This window comes from Dasypus novemcinctus, chromosome 6 (assembly GCF_030445035.2).
Source record: "Dasypus novemcinctus isolate mDasNov1 chromosome 6, mDasNov1.1.hap2, whole genome shotgun sequence".
NCBI lineage: Eukaryota > Metazoa > Chordata > Mammalia > Cingulata > Dasypodidae > Dasypus > Dasypus novemcinctus.
Window position 1 is genome coordinate 12,525,256 of NC_080678.1, and position 14,307 is coordinate 12,539,562.

Consider the following 14,307-nt stretch of genomic DNA (forward strand, 5'->3'; position numbering starts at 1 on the left):
GCCCCGCGGAGGACAGACAGCCTTCCGGCCGGCCCTGCCCCTAAGCATCCTGGGAAATGAAGTCCTCCGAGGGAAGTGGCCAAGGGCTTGAGCGCCAGGGATTACGTGGTCAAGCGCAACCTGACGCTACGTCCTCCGCAGGTGCGTCGCGCCCAGCAACCTCAGGCACCGCGTCCTCCGTGCGGCCACTGATAGTTCTTTCCCCGAACAGTTCTTACCCTTTGCAGATGAAATTCTTAGTATTCACAGCCAACACTGCCAGCTCAATAATGGCCGGTGGGACCTTCCGTGTGGGAGGTGGGCACCCAACTGCCTGAACTACATTTCAGTGAGAAAAGGCTTGGACAATTGTAGGGCTTTGGGTTTGAACATGGGTGCAACATGACGTGATTTAGATTGTAACACGACCACCCTGGCTGCAGTGATAGCGGTGGCTTGGATGCGGTTAGAAATTAAAAAATGGTAAAAAGTGACTGAATTCTGGGTACAAAAGAACACAAAATTAATAGGAAATCATAGAGGGAAGATAAACTATAACAAAGTTAGGAAAAGAAATCCAAGGAAAGAACAAACATTACCAGTATTTATTCTTCAATTCCATCTTTCCTGGGCAAAGCTGGGCTCTTGGTATTCCACAAAGCTCCTTCTCCCACACTCTTTCCCAGCTGAGCAAAAAGACCTGTCTTCTGCCAGGTACTCAAGCCAAAACCCATGGAATGAGCCTTGACATCTCCCTTTCTCTCACACCCTACATTTGACCAGCTAGAACATCCTTCAAAATACATCTAGAAGCCTATACTTACCACCAACACAGCCACCACTCTCATCCAAGCCACAACCGTCTCTCTGCTGAAATACTGTAATAGTTCCTAATTCAGTGGTTCTTAATTGGGCATAGTTTTGTCCCTCAGGGGACAGTTGTTAATGTCTGGAGTCATTTTTGGTTGTCACAACTGGGGGGAGGATGCCACTGACATCCAATGAGTAGAGGCCAGAGATGCTGCTAAACATCCTACAATGCGCAGGATAGCCCCCGACCACAAAGAATTATCCAGCCTAAAACGTCAATAGTGGGAACAGATGTAGCTCAGGCAGTTGGGCGCCCACCTCCCACATGGGAGGTCCCAGGTTTAGTTTCTGGTGCCTCCTAAAGAAGGTGAACGGGGTGGTGGACTTAGCCCAGTGGTTAGGGTGTCTGTCTACCACATGGGAGGTTTGCGGTTCAAACCCCAGGCCTCCTTGACCCGTGAGGAGCTGGCCCATGCGCAGTGCTGATGCGCGCAAGGAGTGCCGTGCCACGCAGGGGTGTCCCCTGCGTAGGGGAGCCCCTCGCGCAAGGAATGCACCTCGTAAGGAGAGCTGCCCAGCGCAAAAGAAAGTGCAGCCTGCCCAGGAATGGTGCCACACACATGGAGAGCTGACACAACAATATGACGCAACAAAAAGAAACACAGATTCCCGTGCCGCTGACAACAACAGAAGTGGACAAAGAAGATGCAGCAAATAGACACAGAGAACAGACAACCAGGGTCGGGGAGGGGAAGGGGAGAGAAATAAATAAATCTTAAAAAAAAAAAAAAAGAAGGTGAACGGACACAATGAGCTGATGCAAAGAGTAGCTACAACGAGCACAGAGCAGATGTGGCTCAAGCGGTTGGGCACCTGCCTCTCCCACGAGAGGTCCTGGTGCCTCCTAAAGAAGACAGGTGGTAACGAGCAGACAACAAGTAGACACAATAAGCGAGACAACAAGCAATGAGCAGACACAGTGAGTAGACAGACTGAGAGGGCCATCTTGGGGTGGGGGTGGGGAAATGTCAATAGTGATAACATTAAGAAACTCTGTTTTCCTGCTCCTGCCTTTAACTCCTCCCCCACCAAGTCTGTTGTCAATATAGCAGCCAAAATGGTCATGGCAAAAGTTAAATTTAAACCATGATGCTTCTTTGGTTAAACCCCGAATTCACAATGATCTGGCCTCTGTTTCTCATCTGACTCCATTTCCCACTACTGCTCCCCTTTGTTCACTCTGTTCCAGCTACACTAGTCTTCCTGCTTCCTGAATGTCCCCAGCTCATTCCACTCTAGGGTCTTTGCTCTTCTGTCCCTTTTGCTTGGAATGCTCTTCCCCCAGATAGCTGCATGGCTTACTCCTTCACTTCTGTCCTGGTAAAAGATATACCACCCTAGTCCCCCTGCAGGATCGAGTGACTTCTTATGCCAGCTGCTGGAGAGCTTGTCAGTTGACAGCTCTCACCTCTCAGCCCTCTCCTGGAATTATCCTCGGTGGAAGAGAATCTCATCGCTCAGGGCCATTCCCACTTTCCTGGGAAACCAGTATTCAATGACTGGTCAATGTGGATTAGTAAAGCCCAGCCCCTCCAATTTGAAAAATTATAGAGGGTCATCCCCGCTTCAGAGTGCTCGGTTGGGGTGGTTGTGGTGGCACCATCGCTACACTACGCCCTCTGCCCAAGCCTGCTTCTTTCCTTTTGCAAACAGGTGCTGCCCTTGCGCGTGCTCCCTAATAAACCCAGTCTGAGTCATCTTCCTTGGGAACACAACCTGTGACAACCTCCTTTAGCTGCTCGCTCATGTACCACACTCTCAGGGAGTTATTCTGTTGTTATCTTAAGATTGAAATGCTCATCCAACTCTCTCTATGCCCCTTTCTTGCGTTACTTTTCCCTTTGCCATTTTTCACCACCTAACATATGTATTGTCTTCATTTTTCTTGGCTATTCTTTCTTATTCCTGCACCACCATGTTCTGAACCTGATGAAGATAGGGGTTCATGTTGAATATGCTTATTGTTGTACCTCTATCATCTAGAATAATGCCTGGCATGTAGATCCTGCTCAATAAATGCTGAGTGAATGTTGCCCAAAAAAGTGGGTGAGTCCCACGGAAGACTGTTTTATCAGCAGAGTGCTAGAGAGGGACAGAGACAGAAGAAGCTGAGAAAAGAAGTAGGCTAATAAGGAGGCACCTAGGGCTGCCCACCAAAGAAACTATTTGAGATGCAGAAAAAGATGAGAGAGGAAGGTAAGACAGATGGACTGGCACAACTTGGGGGGAGAAGGAGAAAGATGAAGGGGTGAGTAACTGTGGTGAGATTTTGGATTTTGGCAAGAGATGGGTGAGGAGGAAGAACTTTTAGATTCTGGTACTGTGTATTGGGTGATATAATCCCACCTGGCTGCCGCCCTCATGAAAGCCTTCAGCAAAACGTCGACAGTCACAGAGCCCACCGGTGTAGTGGTTAAGGGTGAAGGCTTTATAGTGGAGTGCCTGGGCTCAGATCTCAGCTCCAGCATGTAAGTGCTTCTCTGTGCCTGGGTTTGCTCATCTGTAAAATGAGAATAATAGCATCTACTTTCATGTGGCTACCTTTGGAATTAAATGAGATAATATTTTGGATGTGCCTAACATGGTTCCTGGTGCACAGTTATAAGTCGGTTGATGGTGAGCTGTTGTTCTTATTATCAAGCAGTAGTTTAAAAGATAAAGGAGATATAGGCACTGATGACAAAAGATCTCTAAGACTATGGCTACAATATTGTTAGGTGAATGATGCAAGTTGAAAACAATGCAAATGGTACTTTTGTATACCTATTAAAACAAAACAATGGATTTCTGCATGGGCATACACGTATGCAAATGCTCTGAAAATGGGAAGAAGAAAGCATAGAGTTTCATGTGAGTTACAACCATTTTGTAGCTGAGGAAACAGAATTAAGAGGTTTGAATTAACTTGCCAAGGTATAAGGCTAAATTGTGGTTGAAGCTCAAGTCTGTCTGACTCTGTAGTCTATGATAGACAGGAAAAAGCAAAGGAAAGGAGTGAGTGGTATCAGGCACAGATGGGGAGGAAAAGTGGCTGAGTCTCAGAGGCCTTTCTGAGGAAGGCAGCTTGGCAGGGCACAGCTGGGGCCTGAGAAGGGGCTGAGAGTGGAATTGCCCGTGGGAGGTTTGTGCAGAGGCTGCTGCAATGGATCCAAAGGGCAGGCAGCCGGGAGCCTGAGCCGCCCTGAAGAAAGGCAGAGCAGCGGGGACAGGCTGGAGAAATCCCCCTGAGCCTAAGAGAGCAGGAGGAAACCCACGTGGACTGTGAGAGGAGGGTGAGAGAGGGGCAAGGGTGCTACAGTGTGGGTGATAGTGCAGATCAGTGGTTCTTAACAAATTTAAAGTAAAAAAAAACATTCTTATAGGGACGTGTTGGTGCGGGTGTGATATATTAAGTAATACAGAGTATAGTGTGGACTTAGGGGTCTATGGTTTTTACCTGACTGGCAAAGGGGTCCGTGGAACAAAAAAGGTTAAGAGCCGCTGGTGGAGATGATCAGGGACCAACCTACCAGAGTAGTCAGGGTTTGGAGGCCTGGGGGTGGGAGAGGGCAGTGCAAGGGGGTTTGGCTCTGAGCAGCTCGAGGTGAAGGTAACAAGGGGCATGCAGGCAGCCGCAGTGAAAGTCTGGAGCTAGTGAAGAGGCTGGAGTTGGAAGTCGCTAATAATAAGAATGATGGCTAGTGTTTATTGAGCACTGACTCCATGGCAGGTGGTGTTTTAAGCTCTTCACATGTACAGCATATTAACTTATTTCATCTTATCAACCGTGCCCTGAAGTAGAGTCATTTTAAGCTCCATTTACAATCAAAGGCACGAAGGTAACATTTATGGAGCATTTGCCGTGTTCCAGGTATGCAGGCCTTTACAGGGATAGTCTCCTGTCAGCTCTACAGCTGCCCTGTGTAGGAGGCACTATGATTATCCTTGTAATGCCCACGGATGAGAGGAGGCCCTGAGAAGTTAAGAAAGTTGCCCTAAGTCACTCTGGACTGGAGTCCAGCTCTAGAGCCAGGTGCTTTGTTCTCTTCCTGACTGGCTCACATAAGAGCACATGGTATTGGGAAAACAGAAGGCTTTTCAAGAAGGGCATAGTCAGCGGTGTTGACTGCTGCAGAGGGCCAAGGAAGGTACAGCCTGGGACTTGACTCTTGGATTTGGCTATTGGAAGAGTTTGGGAACTCTTGGAAAGGCAGTATCAGAGGAAATGTGGGTGAGTGGGCACCAGGCCACAGGGAGTTGACGAGTGCAAGGACTGGGGGGAGGGGCTGTGTTCCTTGGCAAGTTCCTGCTTCCCCCTGGTGATGGGTAGCTCTGCTCATATTGAGCTTCTCCACCACCCACTGAGAATCCTGTTACCCTGGGTGACCAGAGGTGGTGACCCACACAGCCTCCTGGACTAAACAACCAGCGTAATCCTTTCTGGAGCCAGGGATAGAACTCTGTATAAACTCTGAATTTTCCCAGAGTTCCATACTAACACTTATTTATAGCTTTCATTGCACACAGCAAAAACATCTTAAGTGTTGGCAAGACACCAGGTTGAAGTCCTTATCTTTCATGGGTGTTTGTTTAGACCCTAAAAAGTTTAAGACCCACTCAGTCACATTCACACTTGCTTTTGCTAGCGTCTAGAATCTAGAGATGATCAAAACATTCATTCACCTAGGGCAGCACTAATTGGCCACGGTACCAGGTGTCTTATTACCTGGTAATAAGTTTACCTATGTTCTGCCTTGAGTTCTTTAAGCACTATAAATGTGGATTCCCACCTGCCTTTAGTTACCTGAAGCTCCTGGAACACCTTGTATAGGAGGAGATGCACATTCAGGCCTAATCGGGATTTCTGCGAGCTGAAAAGGTAGCTGTTGGTGCTGTTTACCTCTAGGGACTTGTTAGTGTGCTCCTTTCTGCCAAGTCAACAGACATGTGGCCTAGGAAACAATTCATTTTGGTTGGAAGACAGCTTGCTAGGGGCTTTTGAGGTCCTTGTCTAGGATGCTGGACCACCAGTATTTTCATTTGCTGCTAAAAACAACAAAACCCCTATGCCTGTGGGCCATAAGGTCTCTTGCATCATTACACTGGGGGACTAAGAAGTGTAGTGAGGCGGAGAAGCAGATGCAACCGGCTGGTTGGGCGCTTCTAACACAAGTCATCATCTATTTCCAGCCAGTGCAAGTGAGGAAACTGCAGCACACAGAGGTTGAGTCTTAGGCCCCCCTCCCGATCCGGGGCAGAGCCGAGACAGGAATCCATGTGTCTTGGCATCCAACTCCTGCACTTTCTTCCACAACCCACAAGGCATTGATCCCCGGGATTAACCTATTTTGGGAGCATGGTAAATTCCCATGCCCATCACTAACATGAATCCAGAAGAGGCCAGAATGCTATTTGCGAGGTCAAAATTCCAGCCACAAACAAAATGAGTTTTTCAGCTCATTTGGGATAGGTTTCCCAAATTTGCCCACGATCTGGAGAGAAAAGACGATTTGTGCGTTTGGGTTGAGCAACGTATTAAGTGTGACTACCTCCATCGCCGGCCCTGTTCCAAAATACCTTGAAGGGTCGCTTACAAACAGCCTTAACCAAGTATCATCGCGCTTAGGTGGGCACCTGGACCAAGGGGGTGGCTCTGATGCTGGCCGAAGGGGGCAGGGAGAAGGAGGGCTTCGCCCGCCCACACCTGTCGTAGAGGGCCTCGGAGTCGTGACCCAGGCGGGCGACCACTGGGTTCCCGGCTCACGGGGACCCCTCGCGGGGCCTGGAGCAGTAGAGAGGACCGCTTCCCGCCGCCTAGAGGCGCCCGCTCGCACGTCCGCTCTGCCGCGCCACGTCTCTATGGCGGCCCCAACGGTTCTGCCGGGCGCGGAGCGAGATGAGCACCGGAGCTGACGGCAACGGCGCTGGGGCCGCGGCGCCGTCCCGCGAGGGCAGTCCCGAAGAGGTTGGCTTCGCCCCATCGGCGCTGGGGACCCAAGAGCAGTGAGTGGGCGCAGGGCAGGGGAGAGAGGGCGGCTTCGCCTGGCCTGGCCCGCCGTGGGGTCGGAGGGGCGGGGACCCGCGCCGCCGGGAGATGGGGAGTCTTGGGGGCGTGGCGGGAGGAAACCTGAAGGGCCGCTCTGGGGGAGACGAAGGCGAAAGTGAAGGGGTGGCTTCCCGGGAGGCTGCCTTGGGGGTGGTAAAGAGGTATTTGAGAGGGTTGAAGCCTGAGGTGCCAGCATGAGGGGCTCGTGTTGTGCGGGACGGGCTCTGCAACCCTCGGGACGGGGACTGGGGGGAGCCTGGTCTGTCGGGGTCTTAAACCCGAGATACGGGCTTGGGAAAAGGGAGAGAGGGCGGGGCTCATGAATAGTTCTGGGGGGCCGGGAGAAGAGGCCCGGAAAGAACTGCAGGGTAAGGGAGCTGAAAAGGCTAAAGGGACTAGGATGGAGATCCGGGGGCTGGAAGGGGTGGGAGTGGAGGAGGACTTGCAAAGGAAGCGAAGATGTAGTGGGGCATCTTTAGGTAGGAGAAAAGTGATCTGATCTAAAACAGATGCTTACTCAATGCCGAATGAGTTAATGGATGGAATGGCTGCAAGGAACGGGAAGGTCGAGAGGTAAATTGGAGGAGTGAGAGGGAGCAGGGATTCTAGAGTGATGAAGTAGGACGAGCAAGCAAAAGACTGGGGGCGGGGCGGAGAGGGGGGAGACTCCATTTAAGAGGAGTTAGAGAACAGAGAGACGGGAAGCTGTAATTAATACTTAAACTTAACCTTAAACTTAAAAATCTTAACCTTTAAGCAGATCTTATTTTTGGTGAGTTCCATTTTGTGTAATCACTGTACTGGTAGAAAATACTTGTATCTGCGCACATGAGATTAAAACGTGCCCTAATTAGACCATGCCTGTAACAGTCAAGTTTTGGAGGTCTGGGACTTAGAATTCCTCGGACAATCACCTTTTTTTTAAAGCTAACATATAGAATTTATGTGTCAGGTATTTTTTCTAAGTGCTTTACATGTTTATACTTAACTCTGCTTGCCCATATCTGTCATTCTTTACTTAAAAATTTATCTTTTGTTTTTTTATCACAAGATTTATCTATGTCCATTTATTGATAATACTAATAATGCTTTAAACCTCTTTCATAAATAACTCCAATAAGTAATTCTGTAATACACTGGAAACAATATAGTTTAATTCAGGAATCTTCCTTTACATTTCATTCTTTATATAGTTGGGATGCTGTTTATGAGAGAGAACTGCAAACTTTTCAAAAATATGGAGATACAGGAGAAATTTGGTAAGTTAGAAAATGGGATTATGATCCAAAGGCTATAGATTTATTTATTTATTAAGGTAACGGGGGCCGGGGATTGATCTTGGGACCTCATATATGGGAAGCCAGCACTCAAACACTGAGCCACATTGGCTTCCCTGAGTTGGTTTTATTGTTTGTTTTGCTTGTTGTTTTGTTCTTGTTTTTTCAGGAGGCACTGGAAACTGAACCTAGGACCTCCCGTGTGGGAGGGAAGTGCCCAATGGCTTGAGCTACCTCCACTCCCCTGATAGATGTTTTTAAAACTACTTACACCAAAGAAAGACAGCCTAAAAATCTTGGGTAGCCCATATTGATTTTAGCTTTAGTGGGTAGATTTAAAGTGGCTTTCATGTCTCTTTTAAATATTTGTTAAGATTATTAGGAAATAATACTCAGTTGTCCTTCTTCAATAAGCAATAAAATTTTGAGCCACCAACATGTACAAAGGTTAATGTTAATGTGGAACAACGTTACTTAATAACATACTTACCTTGTCTATTCTGTCCTATTCTTGGAGGTGTTTTCTCCAAGAGCATGAAGCTTAAGCAGTCACAGGTGTAGATATTTGTTTCTTTCAGTTTACTTAAAAAAACCCCCACAAAACTTAATTGGGTGTAAGGTGTAAGCTTACTCTTGTCCTATATCCATTTGTTATTTGATTAATTGATTCTCTGTTTCTAACAGGTTTGGAGAAGAGAGTATGAACCGATTGATAAGGTGGATGGAAAAACACAAGATCCCACTGGATGCTTCCGTGCTTGATATTGGGACAGGAAATGGTGTTTTCCTGGTTGAACTTGTTGGTACTTTTAGTATTTATGTGTTAGAGCCAAACTGTAAAATGAAGTAAAAATTTTTTTTGCATTTGGGGATATAAATATTCTAAATGTAAAATAATAAAACAGTCATGCTACTTACTTTGAGAAGCCACATGGTACAAAAGTAGGCTGCATAGACTGAGAAAACACTGAATGAGGATCCAGGTGATTTGAATCCTATTCTTGGCCCTTCCAGCTATAGCTTGACCTTGAAAAAGGCACTTAATTTCTCTGGGCTTCAGTTCTTTCCTAAGGGTTATGACTAGGTGATCTCTGTTGGTTTCTTATAGCTCTAAATTCTAAAATTCAATCTGTTTAAAAGGAAGACAACCCTTTTAGGTTCCAGTAGGACATATCTATTTTATCATAGATAAACGTGATTTGAAAAAAGCATTTGTCCATGAAACTGGTTTTTGGTACAGATTCCATTACTTGCTACACAGTCACTGATGTGTGTCTGTGGTTTGCTCATTTTTGTGCTGTGTGCTGTGAAGGACGTGTAAAGTTTAGGCTTCATCCTAGTTGGTTTACAGTATTATTTGGAAGGCTGTATACATAAAAGTGAAATTCGTTGAATAACTTCCACTTGGCAAGCCTTGTGCTAGGCACTGGCAACATGAAGATTTAGACCTTGTGCTTGACTTGTTCCCAGTCTAATAGAGGATGGACTGACATATAGCTAGAAAGTTACATTATATATAGCTTGATGTCTGTGATACTAGATGTACTGTGCATAGAAAAAGGAGTGGTTAACTTTGGGGAAGAGGAATAGGAAAGAATCTTGGAGGAGCTAATATCCGAGTTGGATTAAGTTGCAGGGCAGGGTTGGGGGTGAATGTGGGTATGGATGTAAAGAGGGAGAGAATTACAAGCAAAGAAACAAAGACATGAAGGTTTAAAGCAAGCATGTACTGGGGCCTATAAATAGGTAAATTGGAATATAAAGAATATATGAGAGATGGTCAGAGATGAGGATTAAGTTAAAGGTAGGAGCACAACATACTATGTTGTGCTTAAGAGCTTAAGAGTTTGTTTTTAGGTTATAAGGAACCATTAAAATGTGTTCAGCAGTGGAATGTGATTAGAAAAACTTGTGAGAAAAGAAAAACTTGTAATAAACTTTTAAAAATTAGGTATAGCATATGCACATTAAACTGCATAGATCATAAGTGTATATTTCAATGAAGTATCACAGAGTGAACACACCATGTAACTATCACCTTGATCTAGAAATAGAATATTACAGATTTCTAGAAACTCCTTTGGAATTCCCTCTCTCCTTCCTTTCTAAATAAACTCTCCTTCCTTTCTAAATGTAATCACTATCTACTAACCACTCTTGAGTTGAACGTTATTGTTTTGCCGTTTTTGAATATACATGTGGAACTTTGGTTTGTGTACGTTTCTTTCTGCTGTTACTCAAAATTGTGAGATTCACTCACGTTATTGCATGTAGCAGTAGTTCATTAATTTTATTGCTGTGCGGTATTCCTTTGCATGATTGTACTACTGTTTTTTCATTCTGATTACCTAATTTTCTAGATATAGTTATGTACACTGTGAGAATGACAGTTTTATTTCTTCTTTTCCAATATCATACAACTCCCCCCCCCCTTATTACACTGTCTAGGACATCAGTAGACTGTTGAAAAGAAGTGATTGAAGGCATCCTTGTTCTTTCTCCCTGTTTTAGAAAATGCTTTTGATATTTCACTATTAGCTTGATTTTAGAACATAAGTTTTTTTTTGTAATTAGTTTATATCAGATTAAGGAAGGTTCCTTCAATTTTTCTGTTGAGGGGATTCGTGTGTGCGTGTGTGTATGTGGGTATGTTTTTCTCATAAATCTTGATGTTATCAAATGCTTTTCTTATATCTCTTGAGATAATCATGATTTTCCTCCTTTAGTCTGTTAATGTTGGTGAATGACATTGACTAACTTTCAAGTGTTGAATGCATTTCTGCAGTAAACCCCAACTTATGTGTATCACTGGATTCAGTTTGTTAATATTTTTAGTATTTTTGCAACTTTGACCATGAGAGAAATTGACCTGTAATTTTCTTTTTTTGTAATGTTCTTGTAAAGTTATGGTGTTAGGTTATGTTGGCATCCTTGAGATTCTTTTCCTTGAAAGAGTTTGTATAAGAGTAGTGTTATTTTTTCCCTTAAATGTTTGGTGGAATTCACTGGTGAAACTATGTAAATTTGGAGTTTCTTTTAAGGGAATTTTTCTTCTTTTTAAATGTAAATATATTAAATGAAGTAATATGCATCTGGAAAAGTGAGCAAGTTGCGAGGGTCCAGCTTTTACAAAATAAAAACACCTTTGTATAACTCATGACCTTGATCAAGAAATAAAACATTGCCCTCACCCTTTAAGCCTCCTTGTGCCTCTTCCTGCTCATCCCCTTCTAAAAGTAACCATTGTTTTAACTTCTGCAGCATACATGAGGTTTGACTGTTTTTGATATTAGCTGTAGTGGTATCTCATTGTGGTTTTGATTAGCATTTCCCTATTGACTAGTGATAATGGATATCTTTTCATGTGCTTATTTGTCGTCTCTGTATTTTCGGTGAAATGTGTGTTCAATTCTTTTGCCCATTTTTAAATTGGGTTGTTTGTTTACTTATTGTTGAGTTTTGATTGTTCGTTATGTATTCTGGATGCAAGTTCTTGTCAGGTTTGTGGCTTGCAAATATTTTCTCCCAGTCTGTGACTTGTCTTTTCATTCTCTTAATATCTTCTGAAGAGCAGAAGTTCTTAATTTTTATGAAGCTCAGCTTATCAGTTTTTTTCTTTTGTGGATTATGCCCTTGGTGCCATATTAAATAAATCTTTGCCTAACTGAAGATCACAGAGATCTTCTATGTTTTCTTCTAAAAGTTTTAAAGTTTTATCGTTAGAGCTGTGATCCATTTTGAACTAATTTTTATTTCAGGTGTGAGGTATAGGTTGAGGTTAATTTTTTCTTGTTGTATCTAAGCTATCTAGTTGTTCCAGCACTCATTTGTTGAAGAGACTATCCCTTCTCTATTGCATTTAGTTTTGACTATTTTTGACTTGACATAAATTATATCATGGTATCATTGTGTATGTACTTCTATTTTTGTTTGGGGTAGGGGACATGCCTGCCTTTTTTGCTGAACATTGATATGTGACGTTTATCTCTGTTCATCCAGTAAATTGCTTCATTTCTTTGCAGGAGAGTGTTCAATTATATGCAGATATCACACATTCATTAATTTGGCTGTTGATGGACATTTGGTATGTTTCCAGTACTTAAGTTATTATGACTAATGATGTATCACATTTTTTTTTAACATTCTTATATATGATTTTATGGGCTATACATGTATGATTTTTTTGGATATATATCTAGAAGTAGAATTTCTGTGTCATAGGTGATGTGTTTGTTTAGCTCTAAAATATACTACTAAACAGTTTTCCAAAATGGTTGTACCAATTTATCCTCCAGTTGGCAGTATATGATAATTCCAGTGGCTTCACATCCTTGCCAGCACCTGGTCTTGTCAGTTAAAAAAATTTCAGTTATTGTAGTAGGTGTATTGTGGGATCTCATTGTGGTTTTATTCTTATTTCCCTGGTGAGTAAAGATGTTGAACATATTTTCATATACTTTCTGGATGTTCTTTTTTGATGTGTGTATGAAGTACCTTTTCAAGTTTTTTGCCTGTTTAAAAATTGGGTTGCCTGTCTTTCTTATTGATTTATAGGAGTTTTTAAAAAATATATTCTGGATACATGAATTTTGTATTGCAAATACCTTCATCCAATCTATGGCTTGCTTTTCACACTCCTATAGTAGTATCTTTTGATGAGCAGAAGTGCTTTAATTTTTGTTGAAGTTCATTTTCTGTTCTCTTTTTAATGGCTAGTGCTTTTTGAATACTGTTTAAGAAACCTTCGTCTACTCAGAGCATAAATACTTTACTATGTTTTCTTGTAGAAGCTTTATTGTTTTCCTTTTCACATTTAGGTCTCTATTAATTTTTGTGTGTGTTGGGAAGTAGAGGTCTAGGGTTATTTTTTCCATATGAATATCCAGATAACTGTATCATTTTTGGAAAAGAACATCCTTTCCCACACAACTCTGTGGTGGCACCTTTGTCATAAACCAAATAATGATGTATGTTTGGGTCTGTTTCTGGATTCTCTGTTCTATTCCTTTGGCAAGTTTATCTTTATGCCAATACCATGTCATCCTAATTACTGCATTTCTATGAGTCTTCATATTTGATTAATGTTGATTAGTGTAAGTCCTCCAGTTTTTTCTTTTTTACTCTTGTCTTGACTATTGTTAGCTCTTTGTACAGTTATTTAAATTTTAGAATCATCTTTTCAGAAAAAGATGCTGGGATTTTAGTTGGGATTATGTTGAATTTATAGTTCAATTTGGTGAGGATTTATAGATTTACATCTTTACAGTACTGAGTCTTTGAATCCATGAGCATGATATATTTTTCCATTTATTTAGGCATTTTTTATTTCTCCCAGTATTATTTTGTAGTTTTTTTATGTAGAAATATTATGTATCTTTTATTAGATATTCCTAGGTGTTTGATTTTTTGTTGTTTTTGCAATTGTTATTGCTATGCTTTTAAAATTTTATTTTCTAATAGTTTATTGCTAGTCTATATTTATGTACAACAGGTTTTTAAAAAAAATATCTTGTATCCAGTGACCTTGCTAAATTCACACATCAATTCTAATAGTTTATAGATGCTTTTGGATTTTCTACATAGATAACAAAATCATATGCAAATAATAGTTTTATTTCTTCTATTACAATCTTAGTATCTTGTTTATTAAAATGCTTTTTCAAAGGCGCTCTAGTACAATGTTGAATAGAAATGTACACAGACATCCTTGTACCATTGTCTATTATAAGAGAAAAGGTTTTAATATTTTTACAATTAAATATGATATTAACTATAGGTTTTTATAGATTTTATCAGATTGAGGAAATTCCTTTCTTATGAGCGGCTGTTGAATTTTATCAATTGCTTTCTTTTATATCTATTTAGATGATCAGATGACTTTTCGTCATTATTCTATTAATGGTGAATTAATTTTTCAGGGGGAGGTTCCTCAATTGTTTTAATTGACATTTTTATTGATATAATTGTAGTGATTAATTTTTAAATGTTAAAACAAGTGCTTCTATTCCTGGAGTAGCCCCAATTTGGTTGTGGTGTTTTATCCTTTTCATGTCTTGTTGGATTTGATTTGGTGGTATTTTGTTTAAGGTTTGTACAGCTTTGAGAGAAAGAGTAGCCATTAATTTTGCTTTCTTGCAATTTTCTTGTAAGGTTTTT

General features: G+C 42.2%; 1 protein-coding gene across 2 annotated transcripts in view; it reads left to right on the plus strand.

Annotated features, from left to right (window-relative positions):
• Nucleotides 1–6,617: 6,617 nt before the first annotated feature.
• EEF1AKMT2 (EEF1A lysine methyltransferase 2) overlaps nucleotides 6,618–14,307 on the plus strand; it is a 33,059-nt gene continuing 25,369 nt past the window's right edge. Inside the window, exons 1-4 of one of the 2 annotated variants that reach the window (XM_058298172.2) lie at nucleotides 6,618–6,831; nucleotides 8,068–8,133; nucleotides 8,836–8,954; nucleotides 12,174–12,235. In XM_058298172.2, the coding sequence (XP_058154155.1) occupies nucleotides 6,725–6,831; nucleotides 8,068–8,133; nucleotides 8,836–8,954; nucleotides 12,174–12,235 (354 nt within the window). In that variant the 5' untranslated portion in view covers nucleotides 6,618–6,724. The remainder of the gene's footprint in view (nucleotides 6,832–8,067; nucleotides 8,134–8,835; nucleotides 8,955–12,173; nucleotides 12,236–14,307) is intronic. The other variant, XM_004446653.4, reaches the window with a different exon arrangement.